Below are 12,887 nucleotides of genomic sequence, written 5' to 3'. Positions count from 1 at the left end.
TATCTCCTGAGCTCTTCATAATCACCCCCCCTTGTAGTTCCACATATACCCTTTTTTCACAGGGGTCCTTGCACTGCTGGCAACCACCCAGGTAATCACCTCATGGTCACTTTCACCAACTGGTGGATGATTTGACACCTCATTGATAATTATATTCTCCGATGAGATGACCAAATCCAAGACCCTTAATCCTCGTGTGCCCTCTGTTATATACTGTCTGAGGTAGTTATCCCTCAAAAACTCAAGAAACTCATTTTCTTTACTTCCAGTTGCTATCTCTTCATTCCAGTCTATATTGCCATAATTAAAATCACCCATAATGATCACCCTTTTCTTATTTGCCTATACATTTCACTATCACCAGGTCTATAACAACATCCCACCACGTATTTGATTCTATTCACCTTATCTCACACTATACTGCCTCAAAACCACTGGCCCTATTTCCCTCTTGCATCTCTACCTTGTATGGACATAACTCTTTCTCTATTATCAATAGCACTCCCCCTCCCTTTTTACCCCTTCTATCCTCACGAAACACATCATACCTTTCCATCTCTATTCCTGTCAGGATGTCGTCCTAATCTAACCATGTCTCACTTATTCCAACAATCACTGGGTGCACAGACGCAATTAGTGCAACCATTTCATCCACCTTGTTTCTTATACTTCTAGCATTGGTATACAAACACAACTCATTTCTGGACCTACAGCTAGTTCCACTGATACCACTCACTCGATGTGATCTCTCCATGCTGGACTGGGGCCATTTCCCTTTCTGCTTCTTCATTTTAGAACCCTTTGCAATTCCATCTGTTTCCTCTTGATCCCTGGTCATCCCATTACTTTCCTGCCTACACATGCTCTCACCTCCTCTTGGAGCATCCACCTTTCTCGCGCTGAGCCTCCCCGTTTCCCTGCTCCTCTTGCACACCCATTCTCTCATTTTCTATACTCATACCACTCACTTCCCCATTCATTTCCACTTCTTCAATCTCTCTCCTATCTTACTCTCCTGCTCTTCCACATCACTCCCCTCTCGATCTGATTCATTCTCTCTATTCACTTCTCTACTTTCCAGCAGCAGTCTCTCCAAGCGACTCACACCATAACCACTCAAATGCAGTCCATCGCTCCCATACAGCTCACTTCGTCCCTCAAACTCATTCCACACATTAACAAACTGTACTCCCATCTCCTCACACATTTCAGCCTGAATATCATTCATAAACCTTGCTCTCTGCCTCATTTCACCACAATCATACCTAGGCAACACACTGACTACCCTTTAGTTATATTACTTTAGTAATATAACTTTATTTCATTTGTTTCATACATTAAATTAGATCATCAAAAACCTTTCAGTAACATTGAAATAAAATATAATCACAAATTAGTTAAATAAATTCTTACTTGGTGACCAAGAAATCTATATGCCCTAATTTGCTGCTTGAAATGCCACACCATAATACAATGATCAATACTTCCAGACACTAAAAATAACAGATAATATAATCAGAGATGTCGAGTTGCATAATTAGAGCTGTCAACTTGTTTCCCTCCCCATCCTCAAAAAAAAAAAAAAAAAAAAAAAAAAAAAAAAAAAAAAAAAAAAAAAATTTTGGAATGAATGAAAGGAAAAGAAGAAAACAGGAAACAATCTAAAATTTGATGTCTTTAAAAAACAGCAATATCATAGAAAGCAATGCTTGCCTCTTACTAACATACTCTTCACACAAACTCTCATGTATTTACAAAAGTATGATTAAACAATTACAAAGAAAGTCAAAACACTCAGTTTATATTCCAATCACAAGATACTCTGATGGAAGGCAATTAATGCATGCCAAAATATTAAAGCCAGAATTTACATACCTATCTATATTTCAGCAACATGAGAACTGCTGAAATATAGACAAGGTACAAAATACCTATGAGGACTATTAATGTCATGTTTTCAATGATGTTCATCATGAAGTATTATTTAATGTCATAACTCAAGAATATGCTTACAAGCAAATCAAAAAAGTGGAAATGCAACATCGGTTTACTAATTAAAAACAGTTGCCACGTTCTAGAAATGAATATATTTACAAATAATAATAAAACTATTTATGAAGTTTATATAGAATTAGAATCTCCCAATTTTGGGGGGGGGGGGGGGGGGGGAGAGAATCATTTCAATTCAGGTTTAGCCAATGTAAAAGGGCTTCACAACTTTCTTTGAAAAGGCATTCATATTTAAAACTGCTTCTGTGGAGATGACGAGCTTCATCACACCAGATATTGTGTTTAGTGTCAATACTATGTTGTGCCAGACCAGATTTTTGACGTTTCATGTATTCAATATAATACTGATATTCATTAATTCTTTTTTCTACAGAATGACCTGTCTGCCCAAAGTATGTCAAATTACATTTACAAGGTATCTTGTAAACACCAACTAATGATAGAGGAGTTTGTCTTTTGTAGATGGTAACAGATGAGAAATTTTTTGATAGGAAGATGTGGGAATAAGTGATACTTCATCAAAATTCTACCAATAGGTTCAGAGATACCAGAAATATAAGGGATTGGAGCATAGGAGTCAATTATCTGCTGGATTTGATGAGGGTTAAAACCATTAAATTCCTTTAAAGTTTTGATAGTGAGAAGTTCTTGCTGTAAGCTCAAGGGAGAGAAGAATACATTATGTGCTCTATTAATTAATGACTTGATAACACCAATTTTTTGAGAAGTGTAATGAGCAGACTTATGATGAATGTATCTGCCAGTAAAGGTAGGTTTTCGATAAACACTAATTGACAAATTACTGGAGGCTGTACAAGTAAGAAGAAAGTCAAAGATGGTAAACTACCAGCATTTTCTTTCTTTCTTTTTTAATATCGATCGACACACGAAAGGTCACGACCAATAGTACATTAGTGCCATGTGTGGACAACAGCAATAGAAGAAAGGAGGAATCTGTTCACATTTTGCTTGAACAGCTGAGCATTGTAATCTTTGGGAAAGGCAGAGTGAGGGAGACTGTTCCAAAAGACAGAAGTAGATGGAATGAAAGAGGAGGCAGTGAAGTTGGTTCGATGAGGTTCAAGATGGGCTGTAAAACAGTGTTGGTTAGCAGTAGCTCTTGTTTTAATCATTTTGGAGAAGAGTGGAGGAATAATAGTGGCCAATTCAGCAGAGCACTGTCCATGAAAGTATCTGTAGAAGAGGCACAAGGCAGAAACCGAATGTCTGTGAGAGAAGGATTGAATTAGGTATGTCAGAGACAGGGGTTATTAATTAGCCAGATTGCTCTCTTTTGGACAGAATCAAGCAATCCTTGAGATTAGAGAGGATTTTGATGCACCTCCCAAAATATGGGTGCAATATTCCATGGCTGGACAGATTTGGGCTTTGTATACAGTTAGCAGCTATAAAGGTGTGGTGTCTTGTGCAAAACAGTACACCAAGTTTTTTGGCAGCTGCAGAAGGTATAACTGAAATGTAGTTTCGCCAGGAAAGATTGGAGTTGCAGGTCAGTCTAAGAAGAGAAATCTGATCATGCTTAGATATCACAGTATTACTGAAAGTAAAGGGGAGGCATTCAAGCTCTTTCTTGCAAGAGATCAGAGAGGACTGAGTTTTGGTGACATAGAATATGCTGCTGAATGAAGTTGTTAGTTGTGATCAAAATATTTTGGATAAGTTACGCAGTCATTTTGGAAGAACTTGTTTATATGGTCTCCCAAAATTAATAAATAAGGTTATACAGTAAGACCCACTGTAAATTGTATTGACTCACCCAGCTGTAGAATTGCTAAATTTCTTTCATGTTTATTAAATGCCTATATCGGACAATCCAGATCATTCATCAAAAATTCCACATATTTTCTGGAAAAAATCAAGGATATTCAAATATAAGAATTGGATTTGTTAGCTTTGACATTGTTCCCTCTTTACTAACATTCTGTTATCTGACACTGTTAATTTATTATATGATGATTATCCTCATGATATCACAAAGACTTTTGAATTTGTTATAGAATCAGAATATTTAAGCTGGAAAAACAAGATCTATAGACAGGTTGAAGGCATTGCAATGGGTAGCCCTCTGTGTCCACCTTTGGCAAACTATTTTTTGAACCATTTGGAAGATACCTTGTTCTCATCCATTCACACCCAACTCTCTCTTTGATTTCATTATGTCAATGATGTTTTTGCTATTTGGCCTCATTCTGAAAATGAACTTGCCACTTTCCTACAAAGGATCAATAGCCTTCATCCACACATTCAATTCATCATGGAAAACCACAGATGGCTCAAGACAATAACTCCAGCAGCCCACTCTGAAGCTTGCAACAATTGTAAAAAGAATCATCACAAGTCCAAGTCAGACTTTGAAAGCGTCAAATGCCCCAAACTCACCTCCTGCCCCAATGGCAGTCGTTCCTTCTTGTCCGTTGCCAAGGCCAATGGGCGTAACTTCTGCCCATCCAGGTTTCCATCACTCTCACTTCCCGATGGTACTGTAGTTATCTCACTTAAACACAAGGTCAAATTAATATAATAAATTTAGTTTAATCCTTTATCCAAGTGAGAGCAAACAAAGTTTGTGCCTGAAAATATCTTCAGGAATGAATATGGTGTTGTACTATCTTACCTGAGTAAGTAGTACAGCACCAGGCAACTCGTAGCAAAAGTGGAGCAAGCTACCGACACTCCTATCCCAGTATCTCCCATAATGCAAATGTATAATGTATAATGTATGATGTATAATGTTATGCATTAAGGGATTGGCCACTACCAAGACTAGTTTCGACCTTTATTGAGGTCTCTTCAGTGGGAGCCAGGCCCAGGCCCAGATGACTTTGCTATTGCTTCTGTCTGGTCAAAAGGTTTGCCACCTTTTTTTTTTTATTAAATTATTCTGGATTTAGAGAAAGATGTTGAAAGTTTATTTTTCACTTGGTTAGACTATAATAGGTAGAGATGACCTTGCTATTGCTTCTGCCTGGTATCTCCAACTCTGGGCCTGGCTCCCACTGAAGAGACCTCAATAAAGGTCGAAACTAGTCTGGGTAGTGGCCAATCCCTTAATGCATAACATTATACATATCTGCAAGGAGATGTGTTTTGCATTATGGGAGATACTGGGATAGGAGTGTCGGTAGCTTGCTCCACCTTTGCTACGAGTTGCCTAGTGCTGTACTACTTACCCAGGTAAGATAGTACAACACCATATCCAGTCCTGAAGATATTCTCAGGTGCAAACTTTGTTTGCTCTCACTTGGATAAAGGATTAAACTAAATTTATTATATTCTAACCAAGTGAAAAATAAACTTTCAACATCTTTCGCTAAATCCAGAGTAACTTAATAAAAAAAGATAGCAAACCTTTTGGCAACTCCTATAGGTAAAGATGACCTTGCTATTGCTTCTGCCTGGTATCTCCAACTCTGAGCCTGGCTCCCTCTGAAGAGACCTCAATAAAGGTCGAAACTAGTCTGGGTAGTGGCCATCCCTTAATGCATAACATTATACATATTCGCAAGGAGATGTATTTTGCATTATGGGAGATACTGAGATAGGAGTGTCAGTAGCTTGCTCCACCCTTGCTATGAGTTGCCTAGTGCTGTACTACTTACCCAGGTAAGATAGTACAACACCATATCCAGTCCTGAAGATATTTTCAGGCGCAAACTTTGTTTGCTCTCACTTGGATAAAGGATTAAACTAAATTTATTATAGTCTAACCAAGTGAAAAATAAACTTTCAACAAGGTCAAATTACTGGTATCACTTTTCTCTTCCAATTCCTGCATTGAAGATTGGGGCAAAAGTTTCCTCCACTCTATCAAGAACAGCTCTCTTCATGTAACCCATAGTCTTCTGACAAAAAGAAATAAAAAAATCCTAAATAACCTGGACACAAAGAAGGCATCTAGTCCTGATGGTATCCCACCTGCTGTATTAAAAAAATATGCCCCAGAACTAACACCTATTCTGTATCACCTCTTCAATCTATCCTACATCTGGCATCTACCCTACAACATGAAAGCAGGTCCATGCCAAACGCATCAAAGAAAGGTGATAAAAGTCAGCCAACAAACTACCGTGCAATTGCTCTCACTTCTGTTCTCTCTAAAGCTATGGAGAAAATCGTCAACAACCAACTCTTGAATCCCCTATAGTCGCACCAACTAATCAGTGACTGGCAGTATAGATTCTGCCACTCACGATCTACAGCTGATCTTCTTGCTTACACCACTAAGCTCTGAACTCAGGCCATGGAGAAATTTTGAAAAACTCAAGCGGAGTTTTTGGCCAACTTAATGAACTGCCATCCTGTGGTCTGCCTTCCTCACTCTGCAACTGGATTGTCAACTTTCTCACTGATCACTCACTATGTGTCATAGTGGACGGTTACTCTCTTCTGATTTCCCCACCAATGCAGGGATACCCCAGGGTTCTATTCTTTCAGTCACTCTCTTCCTGTTGCATATAAATGACCTACTCTCTCAGACTTCCAAACCTATCCATAGCTTTGCTGACAACAGTACATTCCATTCTTCTTTTCATTCAACAAACCTGCAGTGCTCAAGTATTAGAATACTCAAGATCTACAACATCCAGCAACCTGAACTCAGATCTCCTAGCTATATCTCAGTGGAGCAAGGACAACTTTGTAAACTTCAATGTCACCAAAACTCAGTCCTCTCTGATTTCTCGCAAGAAAGAAATTGCATGCCTCCCCCTTAATTTCAGTAATATGGTGATAACTAAGCACAATCAGATTTCTCTTCTTAGACTGATCTGCACCTCTAATCTTTCCTGGCAAAACCACATTTCAGTTATACCTTCTGCAGCTCCCAAAAAACTTGGTGTACTTTTTTGCACAAGACACCACACCTTCACAGCTGCTAACTGTATACAAAGCCCAAATCTACCCAGCCATGGAATATTGCTCCCATATTTGGGGAAGAGCACCAAAATCCTCTCTAAGATTGCTTGATTCTGTACAGAAGAGGGCAATCTCGCTAATTAATAACCCTCTCTCTCTCAAATACCCAATTCAATTCTTCTCTCACAGACGTTCGGTTTCTGCCTTGTGCCTCTTCTACAGATACATTCGTTAACAGTGCTCTGCTGAATTAGCTACTATTATTCCTCCACTCTCCTCCAAAATCATTAAAACAAGAGCCACTGCTTACCAACACCCTTTTACGGCCCATCTTAAAACTCATCGAACCAATTTCACTGCCTCCACTTTCATTCCATCTACTTGTCTTTTGGAACAGTCTCCCCACTCAACCTTCCCCCAAAGATTACAACCATCAGCTGTTCAAGCAAAATGTGAACAGATTCCTCCTTTCTTCTACTGCTCTTGTCCACACGTGGCACTAAAGTAATGTCATTTTTTATCCTTGTTCAAAAGTGTCTCCGTTGTCTAAACATGAATTTTAAAGCTTTATATGTACCACTAAACTGGAGTAGCTTCATTCTAAGGAATTCCACTTTGAAAGAACATCATAACGTATTGTTTAAATAATCCTTTATTACAATAGAAGTCACTGAAAAGCACATTACTGTACACCCACAGATGTGAGACCCTTCGACACTTCTGCGCATGTCAGAAGAAGGAGAATCCATTCCGATAATAGGGTAATCAATCCGTATTGTGAGACGAGTTGTTTATTATTATACGTCGAAAAATTAACTTCTCTTTTATGAATATTGTAGTTTATAAAGTAATAACTATTTCGCTTATATAACAGTTGGGAAATTTTACATATAAAGCTTGTGATTTCTTGTGTTGGTAACTAATTCGTACATTGCCTTATTTCTTTCTCCCCTTCAACATTAACTGACTCTTCTTGACACCGAGCCAACTGAGGTTCTCGTATGGTTGGACAGTAGGCACATCATTGTAAAATCTTCTACGAAGAAAAATTAGAACAAAATTTTTTTATACTGATTTTACTCGGAAATAACAAATTATACAAAATATTTGTAACTGAATTAATGTTTATCTCAATTTTTTGCTGTATTGAATCTGGTAAAATATTAGAGAAAATTGTTAAAATATTTAAGGACCACTGAAATTGTACAAACAAAGAAATAGCTCAGACAGGAGACATATTGACCTGAGGCTAGCGAAAATAGTGAAGGTCAATGGGCTACAAGTTTTCCCGCCAGAACTCAGCAACAGTGGGGTGGCAGAGAAAACACCTCAAAGAATATCCAGGAAGTTTAATCTGAGGCCATTACAAGGTCAGGAGAGTAGGATAAAAGAGAGAAATTGAAAGGCCAAAGTGCTCTGTTCATGCTCTCATTTCCAGTCTCGCTTCAAAAAGGGTTCCTGTGTCCAGCTGTTCCAAGGACAGGGGAGTCGCGTCCCGCCAGCAGAAGTTCAACGATGATAGGAGGTTCGTAACAGCAGTGACGGTCTATTCCAGAAGTCCCACCACGAAGTTTGTTGATGATCTCCAAGTATGCTGTATCATCGTTGCCGTGAACTAGCGTCCAAATTTAGTTTTTACCGGAAGGAAGAGCAACGTGATCTCTAGGATCTAATGTACTGAACTAGCTGGCAAGGTTGCAAGTAAGAATATTATAGAACTTTCTTAAATTGTGAAAATTAAGGCTAAGAATGCCGATCCCATAGCTAGTTAGCATAAAGAACACTTTTGTGAAGTTGGAAAGCAGCACTTCTAATTAATTGTGAATTAATTGTATACAGAGTTCAGAGAAATTTGCTAATGTTATGTGATGAAAGGGAAATTGATTGTCAAGTTTAGTGATGCCTAATTCTGTCTTTAGCCTGAGTTAAGTTACGTTAGAGTGTGTATATGTCTACCCACGTCTAACTGCCATGAGCATATATATATTCTTTGTCATAGAGCTTAAGCGAGAATTGCTAATCTAATCGAGTGGAAAACCAGACAAGTGCTTTTCTTTAGCTAATTGAATCAGAGAGAGAGATTTTGATATATGTAGTTTTAATCTTTGTAATTACCTTGACTTAGAATGAATAAACAGTTTTGTTTGTTTTGTTAATAGCTTGCCTGATTCTGCCTTACCAATGCACTGTCGCATAAAACATAGAACCTGTGTCCTGAAGATAGAATAGCCATGACTGACTAATATTAAGTTTAAAGTGTTGCTTGAATTAGAACTAAATTTTAGAGATATTTCCTTTTTGAGCTGGACGTTTCTCTTGCATGTATGGGAAAGACATACAATTCCTCTATGCGATCTTTAATTGCGCAGTCGAAAAAACAAATAAATTTTTAAAGATCAGTGCAAGAGAAAGTCAGCAAGATAGACAAGGGAACTGGTTCCAGCCTGAAGCACTTCCTAAATCTAGACTATGTACACGTGAAAAATAGCACACTTACAACCTTGAGGGGGAATCAAATTATAGCCAGAGAGAATTAAAAGTGATTGAACTAGCTCAAGCAACGACTACAATCTCAGTGTTACGACTCTTAAGGGAAAAAACATAAAGGCGCAGTTCGAATGATTAAATATATAATATCAGAAAATAATGAATAATAATTAAAAGAGAAGATATTATTACAATTGCACAGCAGTTGACAGGATTTAATCCACACTAATTAAATTGTGGATTTTGTGAGACAGGTTTGGTAATAAATCAGGCAGCTACAAATTTTTAACTTTGAGAAATTTTTTGATATGGATTGTGAAATTACAAGCATTGACCAAACAAATGGTGCAACAATGGATAACGTAGAATTTTTTCGAACTATTAATCCTCAAACTTGTCATCCCGCAATTTTCTGGTGACGACAATGACGTATTAGCTTTCATTAGTTTCGTTGAAGAGCTAAGAAAGGTTGGAAGGTGGTCAGACTTCCAACTATTGATTCTACTTAGGAGCAAACTGGTTGGAAAGGCCAAGCACTTCCTGTATTCATCCCCAATACTTAAGGATACTTTGGAATACACAAAGTTTAAGGAAACCTTGATTTTCCAGTTCTCCAGAGTAAGAAGTTTGAGCCCTAACCTTTGGAAATTGTAGAAGTGTGCTCAGAATAAGAAAGAAAGTGTGACAGAATTTTACAATAGACTACTGACCATTGCAAACAGTCTAAGCGTCTCCAAGGAAGATAAACCTCACCTTGACTGGGTGGCATTCCACCAGTTCAGATTAGGAGTCAAGGAAGAACTGAAGGAGACTACTCACAAAAAGAGGATCACAAATCTTGAGGAATGTTACCTCGTCATGAAGGAGAGAAGAGACGCTTGGAGATATTCATCCCACTTCTATGAACAGCCAAATTAATATGATTAAAAGGGCAAATGATTCCTCTTGCAAAGGTAAGAGTAAAAAGGACTCAATCACGGGTAAGGGAAAGTCAATTAAAGATCGTAAAGAAAAAGAGGGGGAACGAGAAAATTTGGTCAGCATTAAACAAATTACTGACAGTGAGATAACCATCCCAAAGGAGATAGGACCCACTCCATGGAGGAATTATGTACAATAATAAGACAGGAGGTAGTAAAGCTACAACAGCCTATGATGGACCGACTCGATGCAGTTATACAGCAGTTGGAGGCAATGACAGCAAGAACCTCTGAATTAACTCCACCTCAAACAGAGAAGAGTAATGAGGCAAGGAACAGAAGGGAGCCTTCCAAATGTTTTGTTTGTAACAAATATGGGTACATGGCTGGCAGCTGTTTTAGAAATAAGAGACCCTCCCACAGAAACGTTAGTTATGAGTCGTATCTTGTACATACTCCTCATGGTTATGCAAACAAACCATGGAGAAGAGAGAACAAGAATCAACAATACCCAAGGAAGTCTAAAATGATATAAAGGGAAAGGTACAAGGATTACCTTGCGACATTTTGCAAGATACTGGTTCTCAAGCTTCTGTCATATCTGGAAATTATTTTGAAGGAATAAAATCCTGTGTATGGAGGGGTATTTCTAAACTAAAGAGACCAATTAGATTATCGGGAATTTCAACATCCGCGATATATGCGACAAGGAAAGTGAAAGTTAAAAAATACTTACCAGAGTTTAATTTGTCTGCTTGGCAAGAGTTATTGGTCCTCCCTAGGACATCTCGCTCGAGCGTACAAATTATTTTAGGAACTAACTTTCTAGAGAGGTACAAAATCCCTTGCGATTTTTATACAGATGAGATGTTCCTGATGGGAAATAAATGGTCAGGAAAAGGGAACCATGTTTTTAAGGATAGAGTTGAGAAATCACGTGAGGAGAGAATACAACAGAATGACAATAAGGTCAAACCTACTGAACTGACTGAAAGGGATAATGAAGAATGTCAAAATAATCATACTTATTCTGCAATATGTTCAGAATCTGAAGGGAACATTCACTTGGAGGCCTACTGTATATTAAACGTCAAGCTAGTGAGTGATCAAAGTGAAACGGGAGATTTTGTAGGGGAAGGAAATCAGAAAAAAATCGAAGTAAACTTAATTGAGAGACCTAGAAGATCCAGAAATTCCTATAACTAACCAAGGTAGAACAGGCAAGGAAGAGATGAGGTTGATATACAAACTCGGTGGAGGTTTAATTATGCCAGTATCCTCGTGTCTGGTTGTTAGAATGGAGCTTAGCTATTGCTACAAATGCTGCACACTTACTAACAGATTGTGTATGCTGTATGAGTCAGTTTAATGGAATAATATTTAGGTTCAAGGCCTTAAAAGATAGCAAGGGGAATAGATTTAATCTTGAGAGTAAAGCATGTATTAAAATGTGGTGCAACAGGAAGCAAAGAGAATACTTAAAGGGTAAGATTGAAGTCAGGTCTTCTCCAGAAAATATGCAGGCAAAAGAAAAAATTTCTTTTTGAAAAATTTTTTTTTTTTTTTTTTTTTATTTTTTTTTAGAGAAAATAAGCCTTTATAAAATCTTGTATGAAGAAAAATTAGAACAATCTGTGTCACTCACCTGTGGATCTTCTTCATCACCATGGAATCTGGATGCCCAGATCTGTGCACAGTAGTCCAAATATGTGCTTATTAAAGCCTTTTATAGGGAAAGAATTACTTTTCCATCTCTGTATGTTAGTGTGTTTTTCAACAAAGATGTAAACTGATGCACTGATTTGGCTACCTTCTCTAAACTTCAATTCCCTGTCCACAATCACATCCAAGTCCCTGGCCTCATCAGTTCCTAAGTTCAGTTTCATCAATATAGTACACAGCTTCTGATCTCTTCCTAAAGTGCATTACATTACATTTGACACATTAAAATGGTAGCCATTTACCTCTGCCCATACTGCTAGTCAATTTAAGTCTTCTCATTTACCAGATTCATTAGAAAACAACTGAATATTTCAACTCAAGTCATTTCCTATATCACTGATGTACAAATTAAACAACAGAGGACCAAGTACTAAGCCCTGTGGTACATCACTGGTCATATGCCCTCTCCTGGACCCAACTCCTCCCTGTCAAATGCCTTTGCAAAGTCTAGCAATATCATTGAGTAGCCATTTCCCTTATCCAACTCCACAGTCACTTTATTATAAAAAGTAAGCAAATTATAAACTTTAAGGATTTTTATTTACTCAATTTTTATTTATATGTGATTCTAAATATCTATTCAATATCTGTTACTTGTTCAATTATACTTATTAAATTCTTGTCGTAACGCCAAGCTATATGTTGCTTGATTTATACTCTTATTTTTAATCCTCTCATTCAACTTTAATCCCTCCTTGTCTCAAGGCCATAATTATGCTTCTACATGTGCATGAAACTTTAGAACGAAGAAACTGCCTCTGGCTGGAGCCAATTTCTTTGTCTGAACTACTGCCGTTTTTCTATTTTGAATTCTGAAAATTTATTTATTTTAAAAATTTTATGGAATTTACAACCGTGTTAAAAAACTTTTTT

The 12,887-nt window shown here is 37.6% G+C and overlaps 1 protein-coding gene across 1 annotated transcript in view; it reads right to left on the bottom strand.

Moving 5' to 3' along the window:
• LOC150106228 (uncharacterized) overlaps positions 1-12,887 on the bottom strand; it is a 373,927-nt gene that overhangs the window by 345,830 nt on the left and 15,210 nt on the right. The window contains exon 3 of the mRNA XM_090392254.1: positions 1,414-1,493. Coding sequence (XP_090248380.1) covers positions 1,414-1,493 — 80 coding nt within the window. The remainder of the gene's footprint in view (positions 1-1,413; positions 1,494-12,887) is intronic.

The sequence above is a fragment of the Typopeltis vanoorti genome, chromosome 5 (assembly GCF_054136105.1).
Source record: "Typopeltis vanoorti isolate ZY-2024b chromosome 5, IOZ_Tvanoo_1.0, whole genome shotgun sequence".
Lineage (NCBI taxonomy): Eukaryota > Metazoa > Arthropoda > Arachnida > Uropygi > Thelyphonidae > Typopeltis > Typopeltis vanoorti.
This window is presented reverse-complemented; position numbering and strand designations above follow the sequence as displayed.